We start from the raw sequence: 21,211 nt of genomic DNA, 5'->3' as shown, positions 1-21,211 counted from the left end.
CCTTTTTCCTCCGATTTTTCTCCCATCCCAATGTTAGTCGTTATGCCAATTCCCAATCCCCTTCCTGGTCGCTGTGCACTTACCCCCCACAGTCGGTCTGGGAGAGTGGAGGCTACCACGTGCTTCCTCCGACACACGTCCAGCCAATCAACCGCTTCTTTTCACCTGGCAGCGCCAGATTCTCACTGAGAGGGCGTAGCGTGTGGAAGGATCACACTATCCCACTTAGATCCTATCCGCGCTTAGCAGGCGCCCCGACCGAACTGTAGGAGTCGCTGTTTACAACGACCCGGACCCACCCCGCCAGCTTCTCCCACCCTCTAATACTGCCAATTGTATTAGTGTGAACGGCCAGCCAAGCTGGTGACAACCCCGGAGCTGTGAGCTGGATTCGAACAGGCGAATCCAGCCGCTCCGGGGTTGGTGACGAACGCAATCTCCGTTACGCCACCTGACCGCCTTATTATATTATTATTATAATATATATATTATATTATATATTTGATTTGATTTGAAGTCTTTATTTCGAACATGCAATGAATACAACAAACAATAACAAAAAAGAAAAACAACTCAATCTGCATGTTCGAAAAGGAGTAGGAAGAAGTATACACTTATTTAATCCTACCCCTTTTCCACTACTCAAATGAGTGTACTATTTTAAACATAAAAAAGAAAAGAAAAGAAAAGAAAAAAAAATATATATATATATATATATATATATATGCAAAACAAAAAACAAAAACTATATATGTATAAAATAAAATAAAAATAGAAACAAAATAAAAATGTAAACACCCGTGAATATCAAGTCCCTTCTTCATCCCTGTACCTTGTGAACATAATTTCCTTATACATCAGTTTGAATTGTCTCATGTTTAGACATTGCTTTAGCACCATATTAGAACCATGCACTGTTTAGACTGTCTTAACCTTTAGACTGTCTTATTTATGTTTGGACACTAGAGGGCTCACCACCCATTACAACCCACTCCTATAAATAGCCAAGGTGATCACTGGAATCTTGTGCACCTGCCGAGGTTTTACCTTCAACCGCTACTGTTTCACTGTTGGACGGACCACGGAGCAATTGACGACTGTTCTGTTTAACCCTTCATTTACTATCATTTACCTTTGGACAACAATAAACCCTGTAAACCGAACCGGCGGCAACTTTGGACATTCAATTCATTCAACATCACAACTTTGGTACAGCGTGAAAAGGCACAATAGCAGGTGCATCGTGGACGACTGTCAGCACACAGAGGAATGACAGTCGGCCACTACAAGTAGCATGAGGATGGGGGGTCTCTTTCAGTTTGACCTGCGTAGTGTGGGGATAGGGCATTATTTCTGAAGTTACAAATCGTCTGTGACTTTGTAAACGACGATGGCAAATGACCAATTCACGGCAAGAAAGTAGACGCTGGATACAGGTTGAAATGCAATGGTTTTCAGATTTCTCCAGTTGATTTATTTCAGCAGAGCAGCAGTGGTAGAATCGGCTTACTGTTGTGTGTCTTACTGTTCAATACAAGTGGCTTAAATACAATCTTCTCTGAACAATTGAGTCTGCCCCTCCTCTGTGATTGGCCTCCCTACTTGGTAAACTGGTTCGTTGTCTCTGTTTGAGTGGTATCTGATGTGTGTGTGTGTGTGTGTGTGTGTGTGTGTGTGTGTGTGTGTGTGTGTGTGTGTGTGTGTGTGTGTGTGTGTGTGTGTGTGTGTGTGTACGTGCGTGCGTGCGTGCGTGCGTGTGTGCGTGCGTGTGTGTGTGTGATCAAATCAACCTAAAACCAGTTTGTCCTGTTTTAGCTGAGACAGTGGTACTAGTTGGGTGTATTGATGTGTGTGAGTGTGTGTCCCCTGACAGATTGTGTGTGTGTGTGTGTGTGTGTGTGTGTGTGTCGTTAACCAGGTTACCATTCTTGTTTACACCAAAACCCAAATGGTCCCAGTTATATTGCCTCTAGATGTCTTCAGCCTTTCAGCCATCTCAAATACACATATCAATATTATTTATCTAGCTAGTTTTAACTTAATCTTAAATTGATGGCCCTATGAATCAAATTTGTTACGTCATTTCAGTTTGACCTGAGTAGTGTGGGGATAGGGCATTCTTTCAGTTTGACCTAATTAGTGTCTGGATAGGGCCTTATTTCTGTTTGACCTGAGTAGTGTGGGGATAGGGCCTTCTTTCTGTTTGACCTGAGTAGTGTGGGGATAGGGCATTCTTTCAGTTTGAACTGAGTAGTGTGGGGATAGGGCCTTCTTTCAGTTTGACCTGAGTATAATAATAATAATAATAATAATGCAGGACCTGTTGCAGAGGTCTTTATTCGGCATGCAACGACACTCAATGTTTTTAGTGGTACACACAGCGGTTAGTTTAGCACACACACCGGAACACACACGCATGCATTGTCTTTTTAGGATCGCAGATGCGATTTGTCTCTGCGATTAACCCATCCCGTCGTCCTTCCCCCCCCCAAGGGCAGCCGGGAGCAGACAGGCGTCAACGTGAGCCGCGCCAGGGGACCAATCCAAGTGCTCCTGTCCGTCTTCGTCAAGGACGCCACAGCGTTAGCGATCTGTTGTTGTGCATGTTTTTCCATTGGGTTTATCTTATCGGGGGGGAAACCCTTGCGAGCACGGGGAGAACATGCAAACTCCACACAGAAAGGCCTGGGAGATCCCCCACCTGGGTACCTGGCATCATGGAAACCTGGTCCCCAAGCGGGAATCGAACCCTGGACCTTCTTGCTGTGAGGCGACAGTGTTAACCACTACACCACCGTGTCGCCGGTGGTGTAGTGTGGGGATAGGGCCTTCTTTCTGTTTGACCTGAGTAGTGTGGGGATAGGGCATTCTTTCAGTTTGAACTGAGTAGTGTGGGGATAGGGCCTTCATTCAGTTTGACCTGAGTAGTGTGGGGATAGGGCCTTCTTTCTGTTTGACCTGAGTAGTGTGGGGATAGGGCATTCTTTCTGTTTGACCTGCGTAGTGTGGGGATAGGGCATTCTTTCAGTTTGACCTGAGTAGTGTGGGGATAGGGGTTTATTTCTGTTTGACCTGCATAGTGTGGGGATAGGGCTTTATTTCAGTTTGACATGCGTAGTGTGGGGATAGGGCTATATTTCAGTTTGACATGTGTAGTGGGGGGGTAGAGCTTTATTTCGGAGTTCCAAGGCACTCTTGTACGATGATGTGTTTGTATTTTTAATGTTCATGAATCAAGTCAAGTCAGAAAAGACATGTGTTTCAACCTCAGTCTTCATCCAGGCATTTGTAAACTACTTTTTTTGTTGTCTTTTGGTTTTCTCTGATATTTATGTACTGTATTTTGATCAAGACCACTAGTTTGACAGTATAACCCAATCTGTTTTGCATCATCATTTACTGCGTACACTATTAATACAATAGTAATTATATCCTATTTCTATGTTTTCTGTTACACACTAAATACTAAACTAATACTAAAGTGAAACACTATAGAAACCGTAGTATTTCTATGGTAAAACCGCCCTCTATTACACTACGGTAAATATTTCTGTGGTAAATCTCTCTAGTGTATAGCAACAAAATAAAACACACTGTAAAGACCATGGATGCCTAGACTTGCTAGCCCTTGGCTAACTGGTCCGACCGTTTTAGTTGACTGGTTTAGCGCTGGTCTGGGCGATGCTGGATTGATTCCCAGCCGCACCCCCAAATACTGTGAATCACTACAGTATGTCTGTGGTAAATCTAGAGCTACAGTATATCTCTCTCTACAGGGTGTACAAAAAAAACACAGGAACCTTATGGTTTTTCTATAGTTAATTTTTTAGTTTTAGTTACGATCCCCTGACAGCGGTCTGTCAGACAGACGGGACACAACAGTATCACACACGTTTCATCTCTCCACGCCAGGTGTCTCCATTCTTCGGTACCATCTACAACATGATATACTACATCGCCATGGCGACCGAGCAGGCCAGCATGAAGGGAGTGCGTAGGGTGACCGGAGAGGTTCTGGGCAACAGCGAGGGGGGCTTCGAGTTCGAGGGCTTCAACCAGCCGCTGAAGGCCGGTGAACATGGAGAGGGCATGCAGGCACGCTACGTTGTCCTCGACTACAGCGGGATTGGCTCCACCCTCTACTCCACCCACGTCCTGGAGGCGTCCCACACGCACGGGCACCATCGGGGACTGAAGTACCTGGGTCGCTCGGGTCCACTTTGCGGGCAGCACGCCGTACACCGACTCAAGCTGCTGGTTCAGCCCGTACTTTGCCTGCACTGGGGGGTGAGTGAGCTGGTTATATCCATATCATCATCACAAATATGGTTACTTATGAGCAGGGCCGCCTGGGAAAAATGCGAGGCCCTGTGCGAGATTTAACCCCCCCCCCCCCCCCCCCCCCCCCCCCCCCCCCCCCCCCCCCCCCCCCCCCCCCCCCCCCCACAGGTTAAAAAAAATAAAAAATTATATATATATATATATTTTTTTCTTTTTTCATACAGTCAACATATTCTTAAATAATAGCGCTGCCCGAGGCGGGGCATGATACAGTCAACATATAGCAAAAGAGAGAGCGAGAGAGAGCTCCCGTTCTACAGTCAATATACAGTGTACAGAGAGAGAGAGAGAGAGACACATTGGAAAGAAATTGAAATGCTATTTGGCCCTAAACAGAGAGTACACAGTGGCAGAATACCTGAGCACTGTGACTGAAGATCCTTGACTATGTACAGACTCAGCGAGCACAGCCTAGCCATCGAGAAAGGCCGCCATAGGCAGACTGTGTGTGTTAGAAAGAGAGAGAGAGAGAGAGAGAGAGAACATGTGTGTTTGTCATGTGTGTGTGTGTTAGAGAGAGAGCATGTATGAGAGATCCAAAAGGACAAAGATCAACACTTAAATCCAAGAGAGAGAGAGAGAGAGAGAGAGAGACACATTGGAAAGAAATTGAAATGCTATTTGGCCCTAAATAGAGAGTACACAGTGGCAGAATACCTGAGCACTGTGACTGAAGATCCTTGACTATGTACAGACTCAGCGAGCACAGCCTAGCCATCGAGAAAGGCCGCCATAGGCAGACTGTGTGTGTTAGAAAGAGAGAGAGAGAGAGAGAGAGAGCATGTGTGTTAGAGAGAGAGCATGTATGAGAGAGAGAGAGAGAGAGAGCATGTGTGTGTGTGTTAGAGAGAGAGCATGTATGAGAGATCCAAAAGGACAAAGATCAACACTTAGATCCAAAGAGAAGAGGGTCTATACCAGAGAAACCAAAGCAGCAAGGAGCCAATGGCCGACATCAGCTAAATAGGCTAGCCAGGTACTGTGACACCAGGCCACACACAGCTTTGGCCAACGGCCCAACGCTACCCAAGCTACACAAACGACCAAGACATTCACACACAGCACATGTCGTATCTCCAAATGTTGTGAAGTAGCATATGTTTTGCCTGGAAAAAAACATCGTTATTAACAAAACATTCGGGAGGGGAAGGAAGGAAGAGTGGGGTAATGTCATGACATTTTCATTAATCTTACCTGCACCAAGGAACGCAGGGCGAAAGGCCGCAACACAGGTCTCCATGTTGACGAAAGGCCTCTCGCTGTCGGGACAAATAAGCTATGGCCAGAGCCTTGTCATGGTGCAGGCCCGACTACATCTTCTGTCAAAGATGATGTCGTAGTCAGAGTGCCAGAACCCCCTGCTATTCTCACGGCTAATGTCAATGGTCGTAGCACAAGCTAACAGCTAACTCAAGGCTAACTGATAGCATCAAATGAACGTTCCCAGCCGAGCGCAGCCGGCAGCTAACGTCGAAGCTAAACAGCTAACTGGCTAACAGTTAGCTCAACCAGGCTATCGCTAACCATTAGCTAACGCAGAAGCAAGCTATGCGGCTACATACAGGTGCTGACACCAGGCACACACCGTTAGCTACTAGTAGTACTACAACAGCTAGTCGGCCAGTTTAGCTCCAGAGAGAGAGAGAGAGAGAGAGAGAGAGAGCGATGTCCACGGCGGGAATAGAATAGAGTTAATAGAATAGGTTAAAAAACTCACCAAACGTCGGGCGGCTACATGGCGTAGTGGGCAAGGCGCTCGCCACGAATGCGGAGACGCTGGGCTCGCCTGTTCGAGCCCAGCGCTCCACATTGCTTTCAGTTTAGCTGGTCGTTCGTACTAATACACATTGGCCGTATTAGGGGGTGGGGAAACTGATGGGTGGGGATCGGGCGTTGTGGACAGCGACTCCTACAGGTCGGTTGGTGCGCCTGCGCAGTAGAATCAGGAAGTGTCGGGGGCAGCGTGAGCCTCCCACGCGTTACTCCTCGCCACTGAGAGATCGAGCTGCGCAGGTGAAAAAATGCGACTGCTGTTACCTCAAGTACCGGAGGGGACTTGTGCTATGTATGACTTAGTCCACATTGCAGCCGGCTTGTGGGAGGCAAGAAACAGCGTTCGTGACAGGGGAGGGTTGAATTGGATGATACGAAATTGGGATGGGAGAAAATATAGAAAATGGGAGAAAAAGTGGATAAAAAAAAAAACTCACCAAACGTCCAAGAGGATGGAGACAACCGCGTGGAGTTGACGAAGTTCATCTGCCAAGCGACCATCCTCTTCATCTTGGCTGCATGTCTCTAGGTTAGCTAACGCTAGATAGCCTTTAGCTAAGCTAGCTACTAGCCGACATCATCATGGCTATATCCCGACTGCATCATGACAAGGCTCCGGCCATTTGTCCCGCCTTTCGTCAACGTTCCTTGGTGACCGACCGACTGATAATGACCGACCTCTTTCTTCGTCTTGGCTGGCATAACTAAGCATAATAGTCAAAAGCTGCATGCGCGAAATAGTCAAACGCAGCTGACTCACGCCGGCGTAGTGTACTACACATGATGTAAGTAAAACCACTCCCTTCGTTGAAACCAATAGTATGTCTGCTGCAGAACCCCATAGGCTGAGCTCCAATAGTGAGTATATCTGCAGACCCAGGAACAAGTCAGACACATTCTACAAACGTGTCTAATGTGAAATATATAAGCATATAAGCAAAACTAGATTTTAGGTCTGTGATGAAAAAGGGCCTCGCGGGAAGGGGGGCCTCGCAAAAAAAAATAAAAAAAAATAAAAAAAAACAAAAAAAATATTTTTTTTTTATTTTTTTTTATTTTTTATTTTGCGAGGCCCCCCTTCCTGCGAGGCCCTGTGCGACCGCACTGCTCGCACACCCCCTGAGGCGGCCCTGCTTATGAGTTCCCATATGGAAAAGATCTGTACAAATACACATTTACAAGATGTGCATAATAGTCTCCCAAAAACTCCCAGAAACTATCTGTTTCTTAAGAAGCTTTCTGTAGGCAGAAACAATATGTTTCTTAAGAAGATTTCTGCAGGGAGAAACTATATGTTTCTTATGAAGCTTTCTGCAGGCAGAAACTATATGTTTCTTATGAAGCTTTCTGCAGGCAGAAACTATGTTTCTTATGAGGCGTTCTGCACGCAGAAACTATATGTTTTTTATGAAGCTTTCTGCAGGCAGAAACTATGTTTCTTATGAGGCGTTCTGCACGCAGAAACGATATGTTTCTTATGAAGCTTTCTGCAGGCAGAAACTATGTTTCTTATGAGGCGTTCTGCACGCAGAAACTATATGTTTCTTATGAAGCTTTCTGCAGGCAGAAACTATGATTCTTATGAAGCTTTCTGCAGGCAGAAACGATATGTTTCTTATGAAGCTTTCTGCAGGCAGAACATTATATGTTTCTTATGAAGCTTTCTACAGGCAGAAAATATATGTTTCTTATGAAGCTTTCTGCAGGATAAAAATATATGTTTCTTAGAAAGCTTTCTGTAGGCAGAAACAATATGTTTCTTATGAAGCTTTCTGCAGGGAGAAACAATATGTTTCTAATGAAGCTTTCTGCAGGCAGAAACTATATGTTTCTTATTAAGCTTTCTGGAGGCAGAAACTATGTGTATGTTTCCTACAGTCCTTTTCCACAGGGGTGGGTGTGTTATGGTATTGCTATACCGTATGTATTGTTTGCCAACCTGTTGATTCCCTCTCTCTCTCTCTCTCTCTCTCTCTCTCTCTCTCTCTCTCTCTCTCTCTCTCTCTCTCTCTCTCTCTCTCTCTCTCTCTCTCTCTCTCTCTTTCTCTCTCTCTCTCTCTCTCCCTCTCTCTCTCTCTGTTCTCTTCATCCCTGAAGGACTGGATTCAGTCACTCTCCTGTTCATCACTCTTATATCCATCGTGTTCATCACATGTGGGATTTACATGTATTTCTGTCTCAAGTAAGAGAAGTAAACATAAACAACGATGTCATCAAAACCCCTTTGGTGGTAATACAGTTTTGTGTGTGTGTGTGTGTGTGTGTGTGTGTGTGTGTGTGTGTGTGTGTGTGTGTGTGTGTGTGTGTGTGTGTGTGTGTGTGTGTGTGTGTGTGTGCGTGCGTGTGTACGTGTTTGTGCATTGTAGATACAAATTTGGTAATTACCCTGAACTTACAGTGTAACTACCCGGAACTTGTAATTACACAGATCTTATGGTGTAATTTCATATGAATCCATACGTATAAAATATTTACAGGCTCCAATTGGTACTTAGAATCCCTGTATGTGAATTTGGCTGTACCTACATTTAAGTACCAGTAGGAACCAGTAAATATTTTATTGTGTACTGTAATATGTACAGATTCATACGAGGAAGTTACAGTTCTGGATAATTCCACTGTACAAAGTTGCTGTATTGTATAAAGTGTTACCGACATCTTATGTTGATGTGTTCGGTCCAGGAGGTGTAACGGTTATGGATTCAGCCTTTCTGGAGGAGGAGGAAGTGGGCCGACCAAAGTGATCCTCAGCCTCGATGACCTGGTCTTCATCAACACTCATGTCAGCAAACGGGTCAGTGTGACACCGTGGGGGATCTGTGACATCACGTTGTTGTCACTGAAGAAAATAATAACATGTGCACTGTCACAAGTCTTCTAAAAGTAATGTCTCCATTCTGATCTGCCCGATCTCACTTAACCCTTTCACTACCACACTACCAAAGGGTTAACCCTTTCTCACTGCGGCAATACTGAAGGTTAACCCTTCCACTGCCACACGACAAAGGGTTAACCCTTTCACTACCACACTACAGAAGGTTAACCCTTTCACTACCACACTACGGTTAATGTCATAATACACATTGGTATAGTTGTTTATTTTCAAAGATCCTCTTGGTAAGTAACCCCCTTACATTACAACAATGTTGGACTGGAATTCTGGATTCTATCAAACTAACTCAAGTTTGCACTCATGCGCTTATGCTTAAAAGAACATGCCAACATTTTGGGTTGAATCGAAGCGGACATGACCGGTTAGCCTTCGGGAGAGGTGTTTCCATTCATTGTGCTGTATAATGACAATACATTTGAATCTAATCTAATCTAATATGGGTTCCAACCTGTTAATTGTTTTTGGAGCATTCCTAAATTCCACATGACACATCACACATTTGATTTATCTGATTTCTAGCTTTAGGAGAGAGTAGTGCATGTTCACAGATACCGACCGCTCCGGGGCACAGGAGTAACCTATGTGTGGTAAATGAAAGTCGCTTACTGCTAAGAGATTATTATCTATTCTGAGCTGCTAACCCTCTCTCTCTCTCTAACTTGAACTATTTGTGAGCAGAAGCTAAACGAGGACTGCAGTATGGTGAGTCAGGTGGAGACGAAGTCAACTCAGCAGTCAGTGTCCTGTCGTAGCTACGTGGCTTCCACCCCCGAGGGCTCCAACATCGCTGTTTTTGAGGTGATTGTTGCTGAGCCGATCACCGTCCAAACTGACCTCCACACACCACGAGCGGCTGGGGTTGTCAAGTTCTCAAGTTTCAAACATCCTATTTTGATATTGACATTGTGTTAAATTGGCCGCCTCTCAGACCCACTCCTCTTCGGGCTCCTGGGGGGGTCATCAAAGGGAGGCAGGGTATTCTCGCTCCTCGCTCCACAAAGGTGGAACGAACTTCCCACCACAGCCAGGACAGCTGAAACCTGCCCAATGTGCTGCCGTCGACTAAAACACTTCTTCAATCAATATCTGAAAGAAAATACTTTTATGCACTTTGCCACTAAGTAATATACTATGCCTATATTACTACCTACTATGCAATACAAAAATATATATAATTAATAGCCACAAAACACAACAAAACTTAAAGCACAGATTTACATGTTGTCTAGAATTAGTGCTTGTATATAGTATATAATATAATAATATATATTATATAGCTCAGTCATTCAACAAGATCTTTATTTTTGGTGCTGTGGCTACCCATTTGTTTACATTTGGATCACCGATTGGGCCTTTGAAGTGAATTGACCTTCATACCCCTCCCCCACTCCCTTCATCTAAAACATACAGTACAGTATAATTCAGTATATTGATGACTGAAGCACTTCACCAAAAATCAATGCTGATTTATTTTGCACATAATCTCACACACATCCAAAGGTTTTGCACACATTCATATAGTTTGACAGTTATTGATAGTAAATAAGTTTGAATTGAATCATTGTGTTGTGTTACGTAATTACAGCTTGATGAAATAATAAGGTAGCAGTCCCTATAAGACAAGGTATTGATATATATTTTTTCTACATCATTTCATGCTGCTGTAATTAACACAAGGATTCAATGCCCCCGATGACATCACTGGTGGCCATATTCAAACTTGTTTGCTCTCAATAACTGTCAAACTAAATTAAAGGTGCTAACATTTCTATGTAGAGTAATCCTTTTGAAAAAGTAATACATCCACAGAGCTTTTAGAAAGGTGATTAGAATAAAAGCATTGATCACCCCCAAACAAATATTGATGAATGAATTTATCATTTAAAAATATTTTGCGGGTCCAAAATGAATGTTGTTGTTTACATGTTGTGTGAATGTTGTGTTCTTACTTCCTACTTCCCATTTCCCCACATGGAATGCACCTGATTGGATAAATGATATACTGGTGCTCTATATCTAGTGGCTGAATGTTACCTATAGCACCTCTAATGTGTGCAAATTTGTTTAGAGTTTTTGGATATATGTGAGATAATGTGAAAAATAAATCTGCTTGGTTTTTTCGTGAACTGCCAATACTACAAATAGACTACAAATAGTTGATCTCTCTTGACATATTGGTGCTCATCCCTATGTAATCCATGTCATATTGTTGCATGTATTCTGTGTAGGGAGACTGGGTGTGGCTGAAGAAATGCCCCAATGGCACCCCCGACGTCAACACCGGCACTCAGTCTATCTTTGTCAAGGTGAGGAGGTCCACAGTGAGGATCACCACTAAACTTCACTCATTTGACCCAGATTATTTTATATACTGTATATTAGATTTATTATTTTATATATATTAGATGTATTTCTATTTTGTTTTTTGTTGCTATAGGGAGACCTGGCCATGGTTGCAGCTGGCCATTTATTCCTAGACAAATACAATAATGGACACTTAATAATGAGTGTGTGTGTGTGTGTGTGTGTGTGTGTGTGTGTGTGTGTGTGTGTGTGTGTGTGTGTGTGTGTGTGTGTGTGTGTGTGTGTGTGTGTGTGTGTGTGTGTGTGTGTGTGTGTGTGTGTGTGTGTGTGTGTGTGTGTGTGTGTGTGTGTGTGTGTGTGTGTGTGTGTGTGTGTGTGTGTGTGTGTGTGTGTGTGTGTGTATGTGTGTGTGTGTGTGTGTGTGTGTGGGGTGTGGGGGTGTGTGTGTGTGGGTGTGTGTGTGTGTGTGTGTGGGTGTGTGTGTGTGTGTGTGTGTGGGGGGGGTGGGGGGGGGTGTGGGGGGGTGTGTGTATGTGTGTCTGGGTGTGAGAGAGAGAGAGAGAGAGAGAGAGAGAGAGAGAGAGAGAGAGAGAGAGAGAGAGAATGTGTGAGAGAGAGCAAGTGTGTGTTTGTGTGTGAGAGAGAGAGAATGTGTGAGAGAGAGTGAGTGTGTGTTTGTGTGTATGTCTGTGTGAGAGGGAGAGAGAGAGAGAGAGAGAGAGAGAGAGAGAGAGAGAGAGAGAGAGAGAGAGAGAGAATGTGTGAGAGAGAGCGAGTGTGTGTTTGTGTGTGTGTGTGTGTGTGTGTGTGTGTGTGTGTGTGTGTGTGTGTGTGTGTGTGTGTGTGTGTGTGTGTGTGTGTGTGTGTGTGTGTGTGTGTGTGTGTGTGTGTGTGGGGGTGTGTGTGGGGGTGTGGGGGTGTGTGTGTGTGGGGGTGTGTGTGTGTGTGTGTGTGTGGGTGTGTGTGGGTGTGTGTGGGGGGGGTGGGGGTGTGTGGGGGGGTGTGTGTATGTGTGTCTGGGTGTGAGAGAGAGAGAGAGAGAGAGAGAGAGAGAGAGAGAGAGAGAGAGAGAGAGAGAGAGAGAGAGAATGTGTGAGAGAGAGCAAGTGTGTGTTTGTGTGTGAGAGAGAGAGAATGTGTGAGAGAGAGTGAGTGTGTGTTTGTGTGTATGTCTGTGTGAGAGGGAGAGAGAGAGAGAGAGAGAGAGAGAGAGAGAGAGAGAGAGAGAGAGAATGTGTGAGAGAGAGCGAGTGTGTGTTTGTGTGTGTGTGTGTGTGTGTGTGTGTGTGTGTGTGTGTGTGTGTGTGTGTGTGTGTGTGTGTGTGTGTGTGTGTGTGTGTGTGTGTGTGTGTGTGTGTGTGTGTGTGTGTGTGTGTGTGTGTGTGTGTGTGTGTGTGTGTGTGTGTGTGTGTGTGTGTGTGTGTGAGAGAGAGACACCAGGGCAGTGCTTAACATTCACTGTCCCCAATAAAATCGTTATATCCTCTTAGACTGACATACAGCTATTTTCATAACTCACTGTATATATCCTCTTACACTGACATACAGCTATTTTCATAATTCACTATATATCCTCTTACACTGACATACAGCTATTTTCATAATTCACTAGAAAAGGTGTAAAAGGGGAACAGTTTTCTAGGGGGTTAGTATGAAATAAGGGTTATTTTGAGTGTAAAGGCTAACACAAACATTCTAAAAGTCCACCATTCATTCTGCCCACTACTAACCTCTCTTTCAATACCAATTGAGCAGGTCGAGGTTGTGCAATTTCTTCCCCCTGTGGTCGGTTAGTATTTTATTTACTTTTCCTGATGAAATGTTGCTTTCACGTATCTCACACCTGTACGTCTCGACTTCCCCCCTCTAAGCTCAGAGACATGCGACATGAGAACCTCAACCTGTTACTGGGTCTGTTCTGTGATGCTGGGATGTTTGGCATCGTGACGGAACACTGTACCAGAGGCAGCCTGGAGGACTTGTTGAACAACGAGGACATGCGCCTTGACTGGATGTTCAAGTCATCTCTGTTAATGGATCTGATTAGGGTGAGCGATGTGAAGGTGTCTGGCCGTGTGACGACATTAACTTGTTAGCAGAAAGGATTGCATCAAGATAGCTTAGCATACCATGAAAGAGCACAGACGCTGTCGCTGTTGGGATTTCACACGACGTACATGTTTTTGTCGAGTAACATTATACTTACAGTATAAAGGGATGCTCGATATTGGCTTTTTTACCGATACCGATATACCGATATTGTCCAACTCTTAATTTCCGATACCGATATATGCAGGGTTTCCCCACCCCAAAAATGGAATAATTTCAGGTAATTAACATTACATATCTCTTGTTGTGGAATTAACACAACTATGCATACTTTTGACAATAAATAAAATCTGAATTTGTTCTTACTTACTTGCCTGGGTAAATAAAGATTATAGAAATGTAAAAAAAATATCACATTTTAATGCCGATATCGGCCGATAATATCGGTAGGCCGATAATATCGGACATCCCTAACCCCTACGGTGCCTGGTCATACGGTTCTATACTCTCTCAACATGCATGTAGATTAATATATAGATTGACAGACACAAGCCAAATCATTACTGGAGTCTCGGGCGGAGCTTCCTATAGGCGACATAGGCGGTTGCTCTGGGCGCCGCCAAAAACTGCGTAAATAAAAAAAATGTATATATATATTATTAATATTGTTTCTTTAAATTTTTTTGCGCCAGGGGTGAAGCTTGCCTAGGTCACCAAATGTGCTAGGTCCGGCTCTGGAGGACAAGTTAACGTTGTGACGGATGGCAAGGTAAACAGAAAGTGAAGTGAGTCACTTCAAAGTTCTGCCGTAATGGAATGGAATGGGAGCTCCGCCCACAGTGCTACTCAGAATGGGAGCTCCGCCCACAGTGCTACTCAGAATGGGAGCTCCGCCCACAGTGCTACTCAGAATGGGAACTCCGCCTAACAGTGCTACTCAGAATGTGAGCTCCGCCCACAGTGCTACTCAGAATGGGAGCTCCGCCTACAGTGCTACTCAGAATGCAGCTTCAGTCTTTTACATCTCCAGGCCGCGTGAATACTTTCGGCAACCCACTTGTCCTTCCGCATTGCTCTGATTGGCCGAGCGCGCGCATGAGCCGCGCCGGGCTCCTCAGCCAGCTCCTCAGCCAGCTCCTCAGCCAGGCTCCGCTTAAGGCAATTTATACAAATGGAAGTATTGATTACGCTGTAACGAATCATTAAAAAAATATACCCTTAACTGGAATATGTTGTGCCTTTACACATATGTTGGATTATGTAATTGGTTTGTCATGACAAACCAAGAAAAAATTGCATCGCCGGCTTCGCGGCTGCGGCGCGGGTCCGCGACCCTCCGTGCTCAGATCACCAGCGGGGAGAATATGCTGCCGTGAAGCGGCATCGCTGAGCTCTGTTGTCCGCTGGACGAAGTCTTATTATGGGCCTTATGCCAAGAAGGCGTAACACAACAGTGAACACATAGTGCAATGCATCTGTCAGTCGTACTTAACTATGTGTTCACTGTTGTGTTACGCCTTATTACATAATATATTATATTACATAATCCAACATATGTGTAAAGAAACAACATATTCGAGTTAACGGTGTATTTTTTTAATGATTCGTTACGGCGTAACCGTATAACCATTTGTATAAATTGCGTTCGGGACCTCCATGTTTTGGGGGTATTCATCAGAAAAATCGGATCCGGGATTCGGCTCCCATCAGTCGGGCAAGAACTGCGGGTTTTCAGCCTCTCTCCTCTCTCCTGGAGATTAAGCAGAGTTTAGTATTCCTGCCTGGCTGAGGAGCCCGTCGCGGCTCATGCGCATGCACGCGCTCGGCCAATCAGAGCAATGCGGAAGGACATCGGCCAATCAGAGCAATGCGGATGGACAAGTGGGTTGCCGAAAGTATTCACGCCTCCAGGCCGCTTCCCTCACAAAAACCCAAAGTCTATACTTTCAATTGCTAGAACAAAAAGTAAAATCATAGCCAACCCCTGTGCTATACATCAAGTACAAACAATGTATTGAAATGACTCTCACTCTCTCAGGGCATGAAGTACCTGCACAATCGAGACGTTATCCACGGCCGTCTCAAATCCCGCAACTGTGTGGTGGACGGGCGTTTCGTGCTGAAGGTGACGGAGTACGGCTTCAATGAGATCTTGCTGTCTGAGGGCCTGGAGATGAACCTGGAACGGCCTGAGGGTGAGCCCAATCACTCATCACTCACTCACCTTTTATACACTTTACTGAGGGTGAGCCCAGTCATTCATCACTCATCACACCTTTTATACACTTTACTGAGGGTGAGCCCAGTCACTCATCACACCTTTTATACACTTTACTGAGGGTGAGCCCAGTCACTCATCACACCTTTTATACACTTTACTGAGGGTGAGCCCAATCACTCATCACACCTTTTATACACTTTACTGAGGGTGAGCCCAGTCATTCATCACTCACTCCCCTTTTATACACTTTACTGAGGGTGAGCCCAATCACTCATCACTCACTCACCTTTTATACACTTTACTGAGGGTGAGCCCAGTCATTCATCACACCTTTTATACACTTTACTGAGGGTGAGGCCAATCACTCATCACTCACTCACCTTTTATACACTTTACTGAGGGTGAGCCCAATCACTCATCACTCACTCACCGTTTATACACTTTACTGAGGGTGAGCCCAATCACTCACTCACCTTGTATACACTTTACTGAGGGTGAGCCCAGTCATTCATCACTCACACACCTGTTATACACTTTACTGAGGGTGGGCCCAGTCACTCATCACACCTTTTATACACTTTACTGATGGTGAGCCCAGTCACTCATCACACCTTTTATACACTTTACTGAGGGTGAGACCCATCACTCACTCACCTTTTATACACTTTACTGAGGGTGAGCCCAGTCATTCATCACTCACACACCTTTTATACACTTTACTGAGGGTGAGCCCAGTCATTCATCTCACCTTTTATACACTTTACTGAGGGTGAGCCCAGTCACTCATCACACCTTTTATACACTTTACTGCGGGTGAGACCCATCACTCACTCACCTTTTATACACTTTACTGAAGGTGAGAGCCCAATCACTCATCACTCACACACATTTTATACATTTTACTGAGGGTGAGCCCAATCACTCATCACTCACACACCTTTTATACACTTTACTGAGGGTGAGCCCAGTCACTCATCACACCTTTTATATACTTTACTGAGGGTGTGAGACCCATCACTCACTCACCTTTTATACACTTTACTGAAGGTGAGAGCACAATCACTCATCATTCACTCCCCTTTTATACACTTTACTGAAGGTGAGCCCAATCACTCATCATTCACACACCTTTTATACACTTTACTGAGGGTGAGCCCAGTCATTCATCACACCTTTTATACACTTTACTGAGGGTGAGACCCATCACTCATCACTCACTCACCTTTTATACACTTTACTGAGGGTGAGACAAATCACTCATCACTCACTCATCTTTTATACACTTTACTGAGGGTGAGCCCAATCACTCACTCACCTTTTATACACTTTACTGAGGGTGAGCCCAGTCATTCATCACGCACACACCTTTTATACACTTTACTGAGGGTGAGCCCAGTCATTCATCTCACCTTTTATACACTTTACTGAGGGTGAGCCCAGTCACTCATCACACCTTTTATACACTCTACTGAGGGTGAGACCCATCACTCACTCACCTTTTATACACTTTACTGAAGGTGAGAGCCCAATCACTCATCACTCACACACATTTTATACACTTTACTGAGGGTGAGCCCAATCACTCATCACTCACACACCTTTTATACACTTTACTGAGGGTGAGCCCAGTCACTCATCACACCTTTTATATACTTTACTGAGGGTGAGACCCATCACTCATCACTCACACACCTTTTATACACTTTACTGAAGGTGAGAGCCCAACACTCATCATTCACACACCTTTTATACACTTTACTGAAGGTGAGAGCCCAATCACTCATCATTCACACACCGTTTATACACTTTACTGAGGGTGAGCCCAGTCACTCATCACACCTTTTATATACTTTACTGAGGGTGTGAGACCCATCACTCACTCACCTTTTATACACTTTACTGAAGGTGAAAGCACAATCACTCATCACTCACTCACCTTTTATACACTTTACTGAGGGTGAGACAAATCACTCATCACTCACTCATCTTTTATACACTTTACTGAGGGTGAGCCCAATCACTCACTCACCTTTTATACACTTTACTGAGGGTGAGCCCAGTCATTCATCACGCACACACCTTTTATACACTTTACTGAGGGTGAGCCCAGTCACTCATCACACCTTTTATATACTTTACTGAGGGTATGAGACCCATCACTCACTCACCTTTTATACACTTTACTGAAGGTGAGAGCACAATCACTCATCACTCACTCACCTTTTATACACTTTACTGAGGGTGAGACAAATCACTCATCACTCACTCATCTTTTATACACTTTACTGAGGGTGAGCCCAATCACTCACTCACCTTTTATACACTTTACTGAGGGTGAGCCCAGTCATTCATCACGCACACACCTTTTATACACTTTACTGAGGGTGAGCCCAGTCATTCATCTCACCTTTTATACACTTTACTGAGGGTGAGCCCAGTCACTCATCACACCTTTTATACACTCTACTGAGGGTGAGACCCATCACTCACTCACCTTTTATACACTTTACTGAAGGTGAGAGCCCAATCACTCATCACTCACACACATTTTATACACTTTACTGAGGGTGAGCCCAATCACTCATCACTCACACACCTTTTATACACTTTACTGAGGGTGAGCCCAGTCACTCATCACACCTTTTATATACTTTACTGAGGGTGAGACCCATCACTCATCACTCACACACCTTTTATACACTTTACTGAAGGTGAGAGCCCAATCACTCATCATTCACACACCTTTTATACACTTTACTGAAGGTGAGAGCCCAATCACTCATCATTCACACACCGTTTATACACTTTACTGAGGGTGAGCCCAATCACTCATCACTCACACACCTTTTATACACTTTACTGAGGGTGAGCCCAGTCACTCATCACACCTTTTATACACTTTACTGAAGGTGAGATCCATCACTCATCACTCACACACCTTTTATACACTTTACTGGACAACTGTGCAGCTCAATGGGGTCGGGCATTGCATGAATACTGCAGGGGGTTAAAGCAGTGGTTCCCAAACGTCAACTCTCGCGGCTCTTCTCTCTCTCCCTCAGACCTGCTGTGGACGGCCCCAGAGCTCCTGAGAAGCACCAGCATGAGGTCCAGGGGCACCTTCCAGGGCGACGTCTACAGCTTCTCCATCATCATGCAGGAGGTGATCACACGCTGCACTCCGTTCTGCATGCTGGACATGCCTCCCAAGGGTGAGTTCAGCCACGTGGCACGACTGTGTGTCTCCATGGGACGATAGGACATGGCGTGACTGTGTGTCTCCACAGGACAATAGGACATGGCGTGACTGTGTGTATCCACACTACAATAGGACATGGCGTGATTGTGTGTCTCCACGGGACAATAAGACATGGTGTTACTGTGTGTATCCACACTACAATAGGACGTGGCATTACTGTGTGTATCCACACTACAATAGGACATGGTGTGTCTCCACGGGACAATAGGACATGGCGTGACTGTGTGTCTCCACGGGACAATAGGACATGGCGTGACTGTGTGTCTCCACACTACAATAGGACATGGCGTGACTGTGTGTATCCACACTACAATAGGACATGGCATTACTGTGTGTATCCACACTACAATAGGACATGGCATTACTGTGTGTATCCACACTACAATAGGACATGGTGTTACTGTGTGTCTCCACACTACAATAGGACATGGTGTTACTGTGTGTATCCACACTACAATAGGACATGGTGTTACTGTGTGTATCCACACTACAATAGGACATGGTGTTACTGTGTGTATCCACACTACAATTTGATTTGATTTGATTTATAATTTTTTTTTTTTTTTTTTTTATAATTTTTTTTTTTAATGTTGTGGGACTTGTACAGCACTTTGTTCAACTTTGTCAGTGCTGTAAAGTTTAAACCTTTTTAAATCTTAGACAAACAAAACACTTTGCTTTCATGAAATATTGTAAGCCGTCATTTGAGGCTTTATAAAAGCAGCATAATGAACACAAATCTGTCAGTGCCGAGTCCGACCTCATCTTAAATAACAAACAGCATTCCTTGTTGTAGTTAACAAAGAGAGGCAGAGTTGATTTAGCAACAAAAAATGTATAAAAAATGTATAATCAAATTTTATAAATCGAGATCTACTTGAAATCAGCCCGCGATCGTCGATCGCTATCGACTGGTTGGGCACCACTGCTATAGCGGTTTACCACAGAGATACTGTAAAGATTCATAGTATTTCTGTGTTTTTTGTACACAATAAGAGATTTACCACAGAATCATATGTTAGTATTTAGTAGAATATTATACATTAAAGGTGTATCATTAGTATTCCTGTGATTTTTACTATAGAAATACTTCAGTTAATAAATTATTTGGTGTGTACTGAAGAAACTATCCCCCCCCCCCCCCCCCCCCCACCCCCCATACTATAGTTTAACTTTTTTTCCCATAGGCGCCCACAATTATACTTCACATCTTCATGGAACGTACTGTAACATACTATAGACATGCTTGTACAGAATACTCCACTGTATTGCACAGTGTTCCTGTAAAGCTGTCTTATATAACACCAGAGCCAAGTTCACCACTGGTTGACATGGTTGGGATAATGGCACAAAATTAATATCATGACATAGATCAGCAGCAGCTGTATCCATCCAGCAGGACATAGATCAGCAGCTGTATCCATTATGTGTGTGTGTGTGTGTGTGTGTGTGTGTGTGTGTGTGTGTGTGTGTGTGTGTGTGTGTGTGTGTGTGTGTGTGTGTGTGTGTGTGTGTGTGTGTGTGTGTGTGTGTGTGTGTGTGTGTGTGTGTGTGTGTGTGTGTGTGTGTGTGTGTGTGCGTGTGTGTGTGTTCGCGTGTGTGTGTGTGTGTGTGTTCGCGTGTGTGTGTTCGCATGTGTGTGTTCGCATGTGTGTGTTATGTGTTGACAGAGATCGTCAGCAAGGTGACGTCACCACCTCCGTTGTGTCGCCCTGATGTGTCTGTGGACGAGGCTCCCCTGGAGGTGATCCAGGTGATGAAACAGTGCTGGAGTGAAGAGCCAGAGAAGAGACCCACCTTCCAGGAGATCTTCAAACAGGTATCAGTCTAATGCTATAGCCGGATGCCATTTGAATCGTTGAGGTCAGGCTAGGAAAATATTTTATTTAACCTTTATTTAACCAGGCAGGTCAATTAAGAACAAATTATTATTTACAAATAAATAAACGTTATTTGTATAGCACCTTTCGTAGTGTGGTAGTGAAAACTACCACACTACAGAAGGTTAACCCATTCACTACCACACTACAGAAGGTTAACCTTTCACTACCACACTGCAGTGTGGTAGTGAAACGTTTAACCTTCTGTAGTGTGGTTATGAAAGGGTTAACCCTTTGTCGTGTGGCAGTGAAAGGGTTAAGGCTTTCAGTTTTGCATGCATGGATGTTTTTGATGTGTAAGGAACACGGCAACATCATGGGAAATGCGCTTACCGTCTTCTCCAGAGTCGGATACTGAATATGGACCAGCTAGCCTAGCTGTTGGTCAAAAACAGCTCTCCCAGAGTTTTAAGCTAGGCTAGTGGTCCTTATCCGTGTCCATTCATTTGTGCTACGCTAGGCTAGTTTGCAACCGGATAGCTTACTGAACA

At 44.4% G+C, this 21,211-nt stretch overlaps 1 protein-coding gene across 1 annotated transcript in view; it reads left to right on the top strand.

Annotated features, from left to right (window-relative positions):
- LOC311233504 (retinal guanylyl cyclase 2-like) overlaps positions 1 to 21,211 on the top strand; it is a gene marked incomplete at both ends in the record, with an annotated part of 81,919 nt that overhangs the window by 10,947 nt on the left and 49,761 nt on the right. Inside the window, 9 exon segments of the mRNA XM_084320471.1 lie at positions 3,913 to 4,212; positions 4,214 to 4,287; positions 8,797 to 8,908; positions 9,686 to 9,805; positions 11,236 to 11,313; positions 13,183 to 13,359; positions 15,399 to 15,555; positions 18,644 to 18,793; positions 20,511 to 20,659. Of these exon segments, the coding sequence (XP_084176597.1) occupies positions 3,913 to 4,212; positions 4,214 to 4,287; positions 8,797 to 8,908; positions 9,686 to 9,805; positions 11,236 to 11,313; positions 13,183 to 13,359; positions 15,399 to 15,555; positions 18,644 to 18,793; positions 20,511 to 20,659 (1,317 nt within the window).

Source organism: Notolepis coatsorum (genome assembly GCF_963971535.1).
Source record: "Notolepis coatsorum genome assembly, chromosome: 8".
Lineage (NCBI taxonomy): Eukaryota > Metazoa > Chordata > Actinopteri > Aulopiformes > Paralepididae > Notolepis > Notolepis coatsorum.
Note: the sequence above shows the minus strand (reverse complement) of the source record. Positions and strands in the feature narration are given on the sequence as shown.